Source organism: Triticum urartu, chromosome 7A (assembly GCF_056163025.1).
Source record: "Triticum urartu cultivar PI428250 chromosome 7A, HENAU_Tu73, whole genome shotgun sequence".
NCBI classification, from domain to species: domain Eukaryota; kingdom Viridiplantae; phylum Streptophyta; class Magnoliopsida; order Poales; family Poaceae; genus Triticum; species Triticum urartu.
Window position 1 is genome coordinate 303,535,990 of NC_141879.1, and position 12,335 is coordinate 303,548,324.

Consider the following 12,335-nt stretch of genomic DNA (forward strand, 5'->3'; position numbering starts at 1 on the left):
AAACCCTCCGCGACGATACCTCAGGGTCGCCCGCCTCGCAAGGCGGTACGGCAGGGGGAGGCGTTCCGCTCTCCATCATCTCCGGAAGAAGATCCCCCGAAGACGAGCTCTGCTGAGAAGGGCTAAGGTCCGAGCTACAAGGTAAATTTTCGATTACTTTTCTCAGATATAAAGCAAGGATTTCTCTCGTTTCTTAAAAAGAAAACTCCTCTCTACTTACGGCTCGGTGGAGGGCTGATCCCCTTGAGGGCATAATTCGGCCGAAGTATCCCCCAGCACAGGACCCTCTGGCGAAGATTTCTTCCCCCGCTTTGAGGCCATGGTCTCCGGGTCTTCAGATGCGGTCCTCTTCTTCCCCCGAGGAGAGGAATTTTCGATTCCTCCCTTCCGGACAACCTCCTTCGAGGAGGTTGTAGCTTCCTTGTCCCCTCCCTCGCTTTCCTTTGAAGGCACAACCTCCAACATCCTGATTAGCACGGGACCCGGCATGGTCTCAGGGAGGGGGGCCGGACACCTGATTAGCTTTGCTTTCGCTATCCACTCCTATTTAAAGGACAACTCTTTTAGGGGCAATTTTATGATAAATATACGGATAGTGAGTCCTGGCACAAGGCTACTTACTTGAGTATCCGGACGATTGCAGCTCAGACCTGCGTCCTCTGTAGAATCCAGACACACTACTTGTGGTCCGAAGAACAATTTGTACATCTCCACGGGCGTCATGCCAAGAAAATGTTGGAGAACTCGTGGTCCCTCCGGGTTGAACTCCCACAGGCGGAGGGGGCGACGTTTGCAGGGCAGAACTCGGCGAATTAACATAACCTGCGTCACCACGACCAGACTGATGTCTCTTTCTAGGAGATCTCGAGTGCGTCCCTGCAACAGGGGCACGTACTTTGCCGACCCCCAGTCCAGCCCCTTATTGACCCATGACGCCAGTCGTGGCGGGGGACCCGAGCGGAAAGCAGGCAGCGCCACCCACTTGGTGCTCCTGGGAGCTGTGATATAAAACCACTCTCGTTGCCATAAGCTGGACTCCCCTTGAAAAGAGCCCTCGGGCCATGGAGCACCAGCATTCTTGCTTATAAAAGCACCTCCGCACTCTGCGTGCCGTCCCTCGATCATCTTCGGCTCTACTTTGAAGGTCTTGAGCCATAGTCCAAAGTGAGGAGTAATACGGAGGAAGGCTTCACACACGACGATGAATGAGGAAATATGGAGGATGGACTCCAGAGCTAAGTCGTGAAATTCCAGCCCATAATAAAACATGAGCCCCCTCGCGAAGGGATCCGTCGAGAAGCCTAGCCCCCGAAGGAAGTGAGACATGAACACCACACTCTCACCAGGCTTGGGAGTGGGAATGACCTGCCCTTGAGCAGGCAGCCTATGCGATATTTCGCCGGTCAAGAACCTGGCCTCTCTCAACTTCAGCACGCCCTCCTCCGTGACGGAGGAGGGCATCCATCGGCCCCGAAGGTCGGAACCGGACATTGTCGAAGGTCCGAAGCGCCTGAAATCTGGAGCCTTGGGTGTTGGAACTCGAGGCGAAGGGCGAACTCGTTTGAGATTGAAAGAAAGGAGTAAGGCCTTGGTCTCTTTATAAGAGGTTGAATACCAAGGGCCCTCCCCGTGACCATTTGGGACTCGCCTTTGATCGAGAAAACATACCAACGGGTACGGTTGGGTTACCCACGCCCGTATTGATGAGAATCCCGGAATAAGGGGACACGATCTCTGCTTTGACATGACGTGCCAAGGAAACTGCCTCGCTAAACGCGCTGAGGTGGGATAGTAAAACGATTCGAATAAAGACTTGGCCGTGGTGTGATGTCACGCTATGGAATACGTCAGCAGATTAGATTTGTGTAAATATTATTCTCTGTATGGCAATATGTGGAAACTTATTTTGCAGAGTCGGACACTACCTTTGTGTTCAAAATCTTCTATGAAGTACTTGGAGGAGGAACCCGCCTTGCAATGCCGAAGACAATCTGCGCGCCGGCGTCGTCGGCATTGAAGTCTGGTTCAGGGGCTACTGAGGGAGTCCTGGATTAGGGGGTGTCCGGATAGCCGGACTATACCTTCGGCCGGACTCCTGGACTATGAAGATACAAGATTGAAGACTTCATCCCGTGTCCGGAAGGGACTTTCCTTGGCGTGGAAGGCAAGCTTGGCGATACGGATATGTAGATCTCCTACCATTGTAACCAACTCTGTGTAACCCTAGCCCTCTCCGGTGTCTATATAAACCGGAGGGTTTTAGTCCGTAGGTAGAACAACAATTATACCATAGGCTAGCTTCTAGGGTTTAGCCTCTCTGATCTCGCGGTAGATCTACTCTTGTACTACCCATATCATTAATATTAATCAAGCAGTACGTAGGGTTTTACCTCCATCAAGAGGGCCCGAACCTGGGTAAAACATTGTGTCCCCTGCCTCCTGTTACCATCCGCCTAGACGCACAGTTCGGGACCCCCTACCCGAGATCCGCCGGTTTTGACACCGACAATATTCATTCATATTTGAACTAGACCGGACTCTAAACATAGCCTAAAATAGCCGCCGACGTCCATTCCCCATGTCCGGCCGGTCACGAGCCCCGGAAAATGAACCAGAAAATGGAACTCCGCCTCCGCAACCTGCTTGCAGCTAATCAGTCAATGATGATGAGCCCACCAAGCTTGCCTTCAATGGAAGGGGAGGAGTGGTGTCCTTCCTGGGACCCGTGCACCGGCGACCTCCCATACTCTACCCTTCCTAGCTGCTGCTGGCGCCCGCGAACATGCCGACTTCATGGTCGTGACAGCGGGCGCGACCGTGGTCATGCTGGCATCCTCGTCCTTGTGCTCACTCTTGCCGTATGTTTCATCAGCCGCCTTGTCAATCTTCGCCTGATGGAGGTGGTTTCCAACTCCGAGGCAGTAACGCCAGTGGTCGCAACGGATGTCGGGGCGGTGCGATAGGAGTCAAGAAGCGACTCCTACTCAGGCACGTCCACGTCTGGTGCGATGGCCGTGGCGGCGGTGCTACTCTACTCGTTGAGGAGGCAAAGGTTGTACTCCTGGTCCACCTGCGTCTGCCGGAACACGGACAACCGCTCTTCCAACACCATCTCGGTGTAGTGCGCACAACCCTCGCCCATGGTGATGCCGGCATTGGCCAACGAGGACAAAGGCGCGGTCTCATGTTGACGGCCTCTTCCATTGGCGTGTTCACAATGGGGGCCTCCGTCTGCATGTGAGCCTGCCAACCGGCTGCAATGGCAGCGATCTCCAACTTCTGCTCAAAACCTTAGCTTCTTATGCTAAGGGTGAAAGTGGTTAGGATAACTTATGAACAAAACTATTTTTGAATCCCAAAGTACAAAATGTTAGAGATTATGACATCCATCCACAATCCAATCCGAATCCGACTTCATATGTTTCTTTTTATTTCGCATATTAGTTTAGTTTTAAGTCAAAATTTCTGAAGTTGACCAAGTTTATTGTAAAAAGATCAACATTGACAATAGCAAATCAATATTATTAGATTCACCATGGAATATATATTGCATATTCTTTTATTTAGTATTTTAGATGTTGATTTTCTTGATATATACTATAATTTGGTCAGACTTCATAGAAGTTTGACTTACAACAAAGCTAATATGTGAAGTAAGAAGAAACCAATGGAGTAGTAATATACAATTATGTAAGATAATCCATTTTAGCCCGATAATCTGATGTTTTAAATATGATTATCTGATTTATTGATAAAACTTTAAGTATTAACTAGCAGTATGTGAATGTTGTTTTTCTTATCAGACATGCTTGTTAGTTGTTAGTTTAGATTATTTTGGTCCTTTTAAGGCTCTACGTGTGCTTAAATTTATAGGTACTAATAATCATTCATTGTTTATATATGATTTTAGTTGAGAGCATGTATATATGCATATGTTATATTCTCGTTTCTGATCAGAGTCTCGCCTGTTACCATACCACGTTCAAATCCGCCACAATCTGGTATACCAATCTGTATCTGCACCGCATTCAACCCGCTTTCAAGTCCGACAAAAAAAATATGATATAGTATGAGCATTATTCGTCGGACTCATTTAATTAGCCTCGTATTAAGTTTTTTCTCATGGTTTTCTATTATGTGTTTGAAACATGCATATGTATGAATATATCAATTCGGTTTTGCTATTTTTGTACAAATCATTCTCCTTGCGATGTCTCCGGTCGTTGTATCTTATTAAGGATGGCAATTTATCCATGAGCATGTGTATTCCGTTTGCATGGGTGGGTCATGGATATATTTTTGTGCCCACGGACAGTGAGGGAACCTACCCTTTTTTTAGGAAAACGTGAACCCTACCTAACTAGGTGGTTGAGCATTAGTACAATTTTGGGGTCCTCCTATCCTTTAGAATTAAAAACTACTAGCTTCCTACGGATGGTGTTCACTTGGCTACTATTTAGGGGGTGTTTGTTTCCAGGGACTTTTTTGTGTAAGGACTAGAAAAAGTCCCTCTTAGAGACTTTTTTTACCAAACGGGAGGGACTTTTTAGGGACTAAACTAGGCATTTGGGACTAAATGAAGAAGATTCTCAAGATGAGTCTTTTTTGGGACTTTTCCAACAATGCCCCTCCATGCATTCATTGGCCCGCCACCCCATGATGTTGTTTTATTGTTATTTCTTTATATACTAGGGGCAACATGGTCATTTAATAACCTCTAGGAAGCGATTAGGGACTTTTTAGTCTCTGAAAACAAACAGGGAGGGACTTTTTAGGGACTAGAGACTTTTTAGTTGGGACCAGAAAAAGTCCTAGGACTTATGAACCAAACGGGGCCTTACTCATCCGTTCTTTGCTTTGAAGGAAAAAAGGTGGAAAAGTTGGTTGCTCGATTTTTTTCCTTTTTAACATTATTTAGAAAATCTTGTCAAAAACTAGTTAAAAGTATATAATTATTTTATTATATTTGATAAAGTGTTCATGTGGTATACAAATGTTTGTGGACTTTGAAAAAATATTCACGAGTTTAATAAATCTTCACTAATTTTGAAAAATAATCATACAGTATAAAATATTCATGATTTTTAAAATGCTTACAAATTTAAAAATGTTACTTTAAAAAAATAAATGTTTAAGATAAAATTTTAAAATAGTTCACAAATAAAAAATATTCACAATTTTTAAGATTTTCATGAATTTTAAATAACTAAATAATTAAGAAAAAATGCAACGAAAGAATGGAAAAAACACCCTAAACCAATAAGAAGAAATACACTTAGAGAAGCTGAAGAAACCCGTCGTATCACTAGTGTGTAAATCGGCCGGCCCATGCGGTTGCCCCCAATGCTTCACTGTGTGATTCATATCGAATGCATACTAACTATTCTTCGCAGCGAGCGAAGAATGTATGAGATTCCAAATTTTTGTGATCATGGATATGCATGAAACCTTATCCGACTATCTTATACGTGGCCATATATGTCATAAACCCTAAGCTACCGAGTCCCTATAAGTTTCAAAGTTCTAGAAGGCCTGACCATAGCCCACCTCCAAGGCTCCACCCCCACTCGCAGTTCCCCAACAGTACTCCGCCCCCATCCTCCTTCCCATCACCAATTCCCCAACCCTAGAAATCTCTTCGTTGGCGCTTACTACCTCCGCTCGGGTTTATTAGGCCTTTATTATTTTGAGCCACACTTTGACCATCCATATGATTAATAAAATATAAAATATATGCTACAAAGAGTACACTGTTAGATTTGTATTTCAAAGAGCTTTCCGACGATGAAATTTTTATGACATGTAGTTTACATTTTATTAGTTAAATTTGTTGGTCAAAGTTTAGCATAAAATAAGAGGGGTCTAATAAACCTGGATGGGCAGGGTATGGGCATGTGCATGGTTTTGCCCTAGATGGGCAGGGTATAGGTAGGATTTTGTGGCCTTGAGAAATATGGATACTCCCACTTTTCACTTGGGGTTATCTTTGACCACGGGTTAGCACAGTGATATATGACATGCATGTTACACAAAGCATATCATTGAATTTATATGTGAAAGAAGTTTCTAATGATATAACTTTTATATCATATAACTCATATACTAATAATTTTATCATTGGTCAAAGACTACTTCGAAAAACATATTAGACCCTATATATATGGAAAGGAGTATGTATTGTTGTTCTCGTGGTGACCACCCCTACCCCTACCCATACCGTACCGTACCCATTGCATCCTTACCAACCCTAGCGCCTAGCCCCTACTGATTTGCTCCCCATCCTCGGAGCAACTAGATTGAAAAAGGAATCGCCAAGCTTAATTGGCATGGCAGGCGACAGGCTGGCCGGCTCTATATTTTCCTAGGCCCAGCCCCACCCTCCTCAAATGATCGAGTCCTCTTCGCATCCTCGGTCACTTTCCATCCCATCATGTAGGAGTATGTGTCTTCCATAGTTGGAGAAAGATTCATCCGCAGACGGATGTAACGCTCAGGCCTCCGCGGGTGCTCCTTAATTAACCGAGCCACACAGGGCCACGGGTGCTCCTTTATATACTTCATTCATGCATGACAACAGTTGAACCAAGGAATCACCTTACACATGTGCATGTGGTTGATGAAATGCCTATGCCATACCGTTCTCATGCTGCAGCTTGGGAGAACAAAGTAGTAGCAGGCATTTAGTTACATACTTGATTGATGATTATTGAACTAAGTACTGGCTATGATCACGTTATACTCCCTTATAATTCCCACGGACCACGACAGAGGTGACCATCAAAGTCCATCCCTACTGTATTTATTTCTACTCAACAGCTATCATATTTTACTACTCCAAGTTTGGCTTGACGATATGCATGCAGGAGCTAGCTCCAAAGTTGCCTGTATCCCAACCAAACTTCGAGGCCGTCACTGACTACATACATATAAGCACATATCACGTCTCTGCAAGCTGCAAGCCAACAAGCTGCCTGCCATGGACGGGTGGTTAAGCTTGTGTTTCATAGCCGGATCCACGCTCCTGGCAATTTGGTTTCTCGACCTCTCCCGTCGCAGGAACAACCCCAATAAGAAGCTGCCTCCAGGGCCATGGACTCTCCCCATCGTCGGCAGCCTCCTCCACGTCGTCGGCGCCTTCCCGCACCGCACCATTGCAGAGCTGTCTCGCCGGCATGGCCCGCTGATGCACCTCAGGCTAGGCGAAGTCGCCACCATGGTCGTCTCTAGCGCCGAGGTGGCGGCTATGGTCTTGAAGACCAACGACCTCACGTTCGCGGATCGGCCACGCACCGTGACGCAGGACATCTTCGGCAGCGGCGGCAAGGACATCGCCTTCGCCCCCTACGGCGCCGCGTGGCGCCAGATGCGCAAGGTGTGCGTCATGGAGATCCTCGGCTCCAAGCAGGCGAGGCGCATGGAGCGCATCAGGACCGAGGAGGTCGGCAACCTCCTCCGCTCCATCGTCATCACCGCCTCGGCCGGCGCCGGCGCCGGCGCTACGGTCAACGTCAGCGAGAAGGTGGCGATGCTTAGCAACGACGTCGTTTCGCGGGCGGTTTTCGGCGGCACGGTCGCGCAGCGGGACGAGTACATCCGCGAGTTGGGCGAGTCGATGGAGCTTGTCACCGGCTTCTGCCTCGTCGACATCTTCCCCTCTTCGCGGCTGGTGCGGTGGCTTAACAGCGTCGAGAGGCGTATGAGGAGGAGCTACGGCCGTATGCAGAGCATCATCGCTGACATCCTCGACGAGCGCAAGGCCGCACGAGCTGCCGGCGATGGCTCCTGCAGCACCGATGACGAGGATCTACTGGAGGTGCTGCTCAGGCTGCAGGCCGAGGACTCGTTGGAATTCCCTCTAACCACAGAGATTATAGGCGCCGTCATGTTTGTAAGTACTTTACTTTCTTATAGGAAGTTTCTATTAGTATCTATCTATTTTCCCCCTAGTATATAGTAGTACTAATAACTAACTAAAACACAATTAATACAATACAACAGAAATGAAAATATGCTCTTGGAACTCCAAGAAAACACAGAAGTGCTAGATTGCCGATTTACTGACCATCTCTCTACCAGCATATCACTCTCTTTCTTATCTATCTATTTATTTGTCTATTATATACTAAACAAAAACATAATACAATCTCTCATATACTTAAAAAAATACATAAAGATAAGGTTATGTCATCTATTCCTTTCTTTGGTCTTTCCATAGGGCAACTACGACGCGGATCATCAATTCGCCTCAAATGTTTGAACCAGACAGTTCAGATATTTTTTTTGTTATCCATTGGTGGTCACCAAAATTTTGCACACCCATTATGGATGTCCAAAATCCTACAAACTGAAGCCAAACTCGAGAGAGGTTTGGGAGGTCTGGATGTCCGCCATGTTTGATTCTAACACCCCAGGCACACCAAAATACCCCACCCAGAGCCACCCCTTCCTCCACTCTAACCCTCCCCTTGTGCTCTGTATCCGCTGAGGCTGCTGCCACCGATGTACCATAAAAAATCATACACCTACGAAACCTTACGTAACTCAGTTACATAACCTTCCTCTAAATTCTCTTTTCCCCATCAGGGGGTGGGCCTCACCCTTTCCCTTATTCCAATCAAATATTGCCAAGTCACACAATCACGTAATTATACATAAAATATTTCGTGGATGTAGCATTGCTCGATGTACCACCCTGGCTGCCACCCAGGCCTTGTCGGACCTCCACCTTCAATTGCGCCGCTCTCTTTGGACTATGATGTCGTTCCACCCTAGATCCAGCCTCAACCCAGGTATCCTTCGCCCCCTGCCGACGCCATCCACGGAGGACACCATGCCTGACAAGTGTCCCGCCAAATGCCATTGTCATTTTTTCTCATTGAAACAAACACGATGACAACATACTCGATGAAGGGGGATAAATTGTTGTGTGAGACGTGGTTGTCCAGCAGTGTGGAGTTTTAAGGCATGAAGCAAAATGTCGCTGTATTTTGGTAACGTGTGCATGTTTGGTTCAATGAGCACAAGCACTACGCGCCCTACAACATGAAAGTCAATATAAATCATGATCCAACATGACACATAAATATATAGAAAAGAATACATACCTAGCTCTTAAACAAGTTATGTGGAAGTTATCCTTGTCTTGGCCCTTGGCAAATATATAAAACATAGTATTGATAATATAACATACGTGGGCGTTATTGGCTTTAAATTCCACTTCAATATGTATAATTTATAATTGTACATGTCATAATCATCATTTCAGGACATGTTTGCTGGTGGCACGGATACCACCGCAACCGTTTTGGAGTGGGCTATGTCAGAACTTGTGAACAATCCCGAAGCCATGACTAAAGCACAACTAGAGGTCCGAGAGGTGCTTGGCGAAGACCGAGTTATCATTACCAATTGTGACATTGCTAAACTCCCCTACATGAGGATGGTCATCAAGGAGGTTCTGAGGTTGCATCCACCCATTCCTCTAGTCCCTCGCATGGCTAGAGATGATTGCAATATTATGGGTTATGACATGCTTAAAGGCACCAATGTATTAGTTAATGTCTTCGCAATTTCCAGAGATTCAAGATATTGGGAAAATCCTGAAGAGTTTAAGCCCGAGAGATTTGAGAACAACAATATGGATTACAATGTGACATATTTTGAATTTATTCCCTTTGGGGCTGGGCGACGACAGTGCCCTGGGATGTTCTTTGGCATGTCGACAGTGCACATCACATTGGCAAACATGTTGTATCATTTCAACTGGATGCTTCCTGAAGGGGCTTGTCTGACTTCATTTGACATGTCTGAGAAATTTGGGTTGACAATAAGACGAAGATATGACCTGCAGCTCAGAGCTATTCCATGGGTGGGCGTCAAAGATATACTGTTGAGGTGATGCAAACGACATGGTATCTATCTTGTGATGTATGTTCAGGTATATTCCTTTTAGCGTATGAATTTATTACATTGCATCTTTGCGCACTAGAATAAGAAAAGTTCGTTGGGACTGCACTACTTTTCACAAATTGCATTACTTTGTACTACAGAGCATAGCTTAAATTGTATTAGTTTTGTGTTTGTCAACATACGAATGATGCAATATGCATATGGAAGTAACATGGTCTTTTATTTGGTCCGACACATCTGATTTGTTTACCAAAGCATACATGTGTGCATTTTTTATTGGACGAGAACATCTTTTGATTTATGGTCATATTTACTAAGTCGTTAGCCCATAACTAGTATATATATATATATCCAACAAAGCGTGTGAACAAATTGTGAAGAACTTTTTTGATGAATTGTATCGTCCCGAGAGCGGTAGAAATCATCTCCCTATTTTTCGGTCTTACATATATTATGTGTGAGATCCTTAGATCTAAGATTGTCATGGTTTATTTCATTATAATTGTTTTAAATGAGGGGCGCTTGATTGATCTCTGACTTTGAAAAGAAGCCTTTGGTGGAGCAATCCAACGCAGGGACCCAAATATACACGGATTTTGTCCGTTTGGACACAGCGAGCATCGAACGCCAAAATAACAAAAGAGGACAATAGCTACACCAAGCGTCCCGCCTCCTCCGTGCCGGCCGGCACCTCCTCCCACCGCCCTACTCTCCCCCTCGTGTCGGAAACGTAGTAATTTCAAAATTTTCCTACGCACACGCAAGATCATGGTGATGCATAGCAACGAGAGGGGAGAGTGTTGTCCACGTACCCTTGTAGACCGAAAGTGGAAGCGTTAGCACAACGCGGTTGATGTAGTCGTACGTCTTCACGGCCCGACCGATCAAGCACCGAAACTACGACACCTCCGAGTTCTAGCACACGTTCAGCTCGATGACGATCCCCGGACTCCGATCCAGCATAATGTCGGGGAAGAGTTCCGTCAGCACGACGGCGTGGTGGCGATCTTGATATTCTACTGTCGCAGGGCTTCGCCTAAGCACCACTACAATATTATCGAGGACTATGGTGGAGGGGGGCACCGCACACGGCTAAGAGACGATCAACTTGATCAACTTGTGTGTCTAGAGGTGCCCCCCTGCCCCTGTATATAAAGGAGCAAGGGGAGAGGTGGCCGGCCTAGGAGGAGGGCGCGCCAAGGGGGGAGTCATACTCCCACCGGGAGTAGGACTCCTCCTTCCCTTGTTGGAGTAGGAGAGAAGGAAAGAGGGGGAGAGGAATAAGGAAAAGTGGGCTGCACCCCTTGTCCAATTCGGACCAGAGGGGGGCGCGCGCTTCCTTCCTTTTGGCCTCTCTCCCCTATTCCCGTATGGCCCAATAAGACCCATATACTCCCCGACGAATTCTCGTAACTCTCCGGTACTCCGAAAAATACCCGAATCACTCGGAACCTTTCCGATGTCCGAATATAGTCGTCCAATATATCGATCTTTACGTCTCGACCATTTTGAGACTCCTCGTCATGTCCCCGATCTCATCCGGGACTCCGAACTCCTTTGGTACATCAAAACTCATAATATAACTGGCATCGAAACCTTAAGCGTGCGGACCCTACGGGTTCGAGTACAATGTAGAGATGACCGAGACACGTCTCCGGTCAATAACCAATAGCGGAACCTGGATGCTCATATTGGCTCCCACATATTCTACGAAGATCTTTATCGGTCAGACCGCATAACAACATACGTTGTTCCCTTTGTCATCGATATGTTACTTGCCCGAGATTTGATCGTCGGTATCTCAATACCTAGTTCAATCTCGTTACCGGCAAGTCTCTTTACTCGTTTCGTAATACATCATCCCGCAACTAACTCATTAGTTGCAATGCTTGCAAGGCTTAAGTGATGTGCATTACCGAGAGGGCCCAGAGATACCTCTCCGACAGTCGGAGTGACAAATCCTAATATCGAAATACGCCAACCCAACATGTACCTTCGGAGACACCTGTAGAGCACCTTTATAATCACCCAGTTACGTTGTGATGTTTGATAGCACACAAAGTGTTCCTCCGGTAAACGGGAGTTGCATAATCTCATAGTCACAGGAACATGTATAAGTTATGAAGAAAGCAATAGCAACAAACTAAACGATCAAGTGCTATGCTAACGGAATGGGTCAAGTCAATCACATCATTCTCCTAATGATGTGATCCCGTTAATCAAATGACAACTCATGTCTATGGTTAGGAAACATAATCATCTTTGATCAACGAGCTAGTCAAGTAGAGGCATACTAGTGACACTCTGTTTGTCTATGTATTCACACATGTATTACGTTTCCGGTTAATACAATTCTAGCATGAATAATAAACATTTATCATGATCTAAAGAAATAAATAATAACTTTATCATTGCCTCTAGGGCAT

At 45.9% G+C, this 12,335-nt stretch overlaps 1 protein-coding gene across 1 annotated transcript; it reads left to right on the forward strand.

Annotated features, from left to right (window-relative positions):
- The first annotated feature begins 6,796 nt into the window (after positions 1 to 6,796).
- Positions 6,797 to 10,143, forward strand: LOC125521017 (5-epiaristolochene 1,3-dihydroxylase). The gene is made up of 2 exons (XM_048686068.2): positions 6,797 to 7,888; positions 9,266 to 10,143. The coding sequence occupies exons 1-2, from the start codon at positions 6,977 to 6,979 to the stop codon at positions 9,896 to 9,898; spliced, it is 1,545 nt and encodes a 514-aa protein (XP_048542025.1). The 5' UTR covers positions 6,797 to 6,976; the 3' UTR covers positions 9,899 to 10,143.
- The last annotated feature ends 2,192 nt before the right edge of the window (positions 10,144 to 12,335 follow it).

Bases quoted from the DNA above. Each gene is read 5' to 3' on its own strand.
- LOC125521017 (XM_048686068.2), top strand. From the start codon at position 6,977: ATGGACGGGTGGTTAAGCTTGTGTTTCATAGCCGGATCCACGCTCCTG. The intron at 7,889-9,265 runs GTAAGTACTTTA...TCATCATTTCAG, and splicing joins TTATAGGCGCCGTCATGTTT to GACATGTTTGCTGGTGGCAC.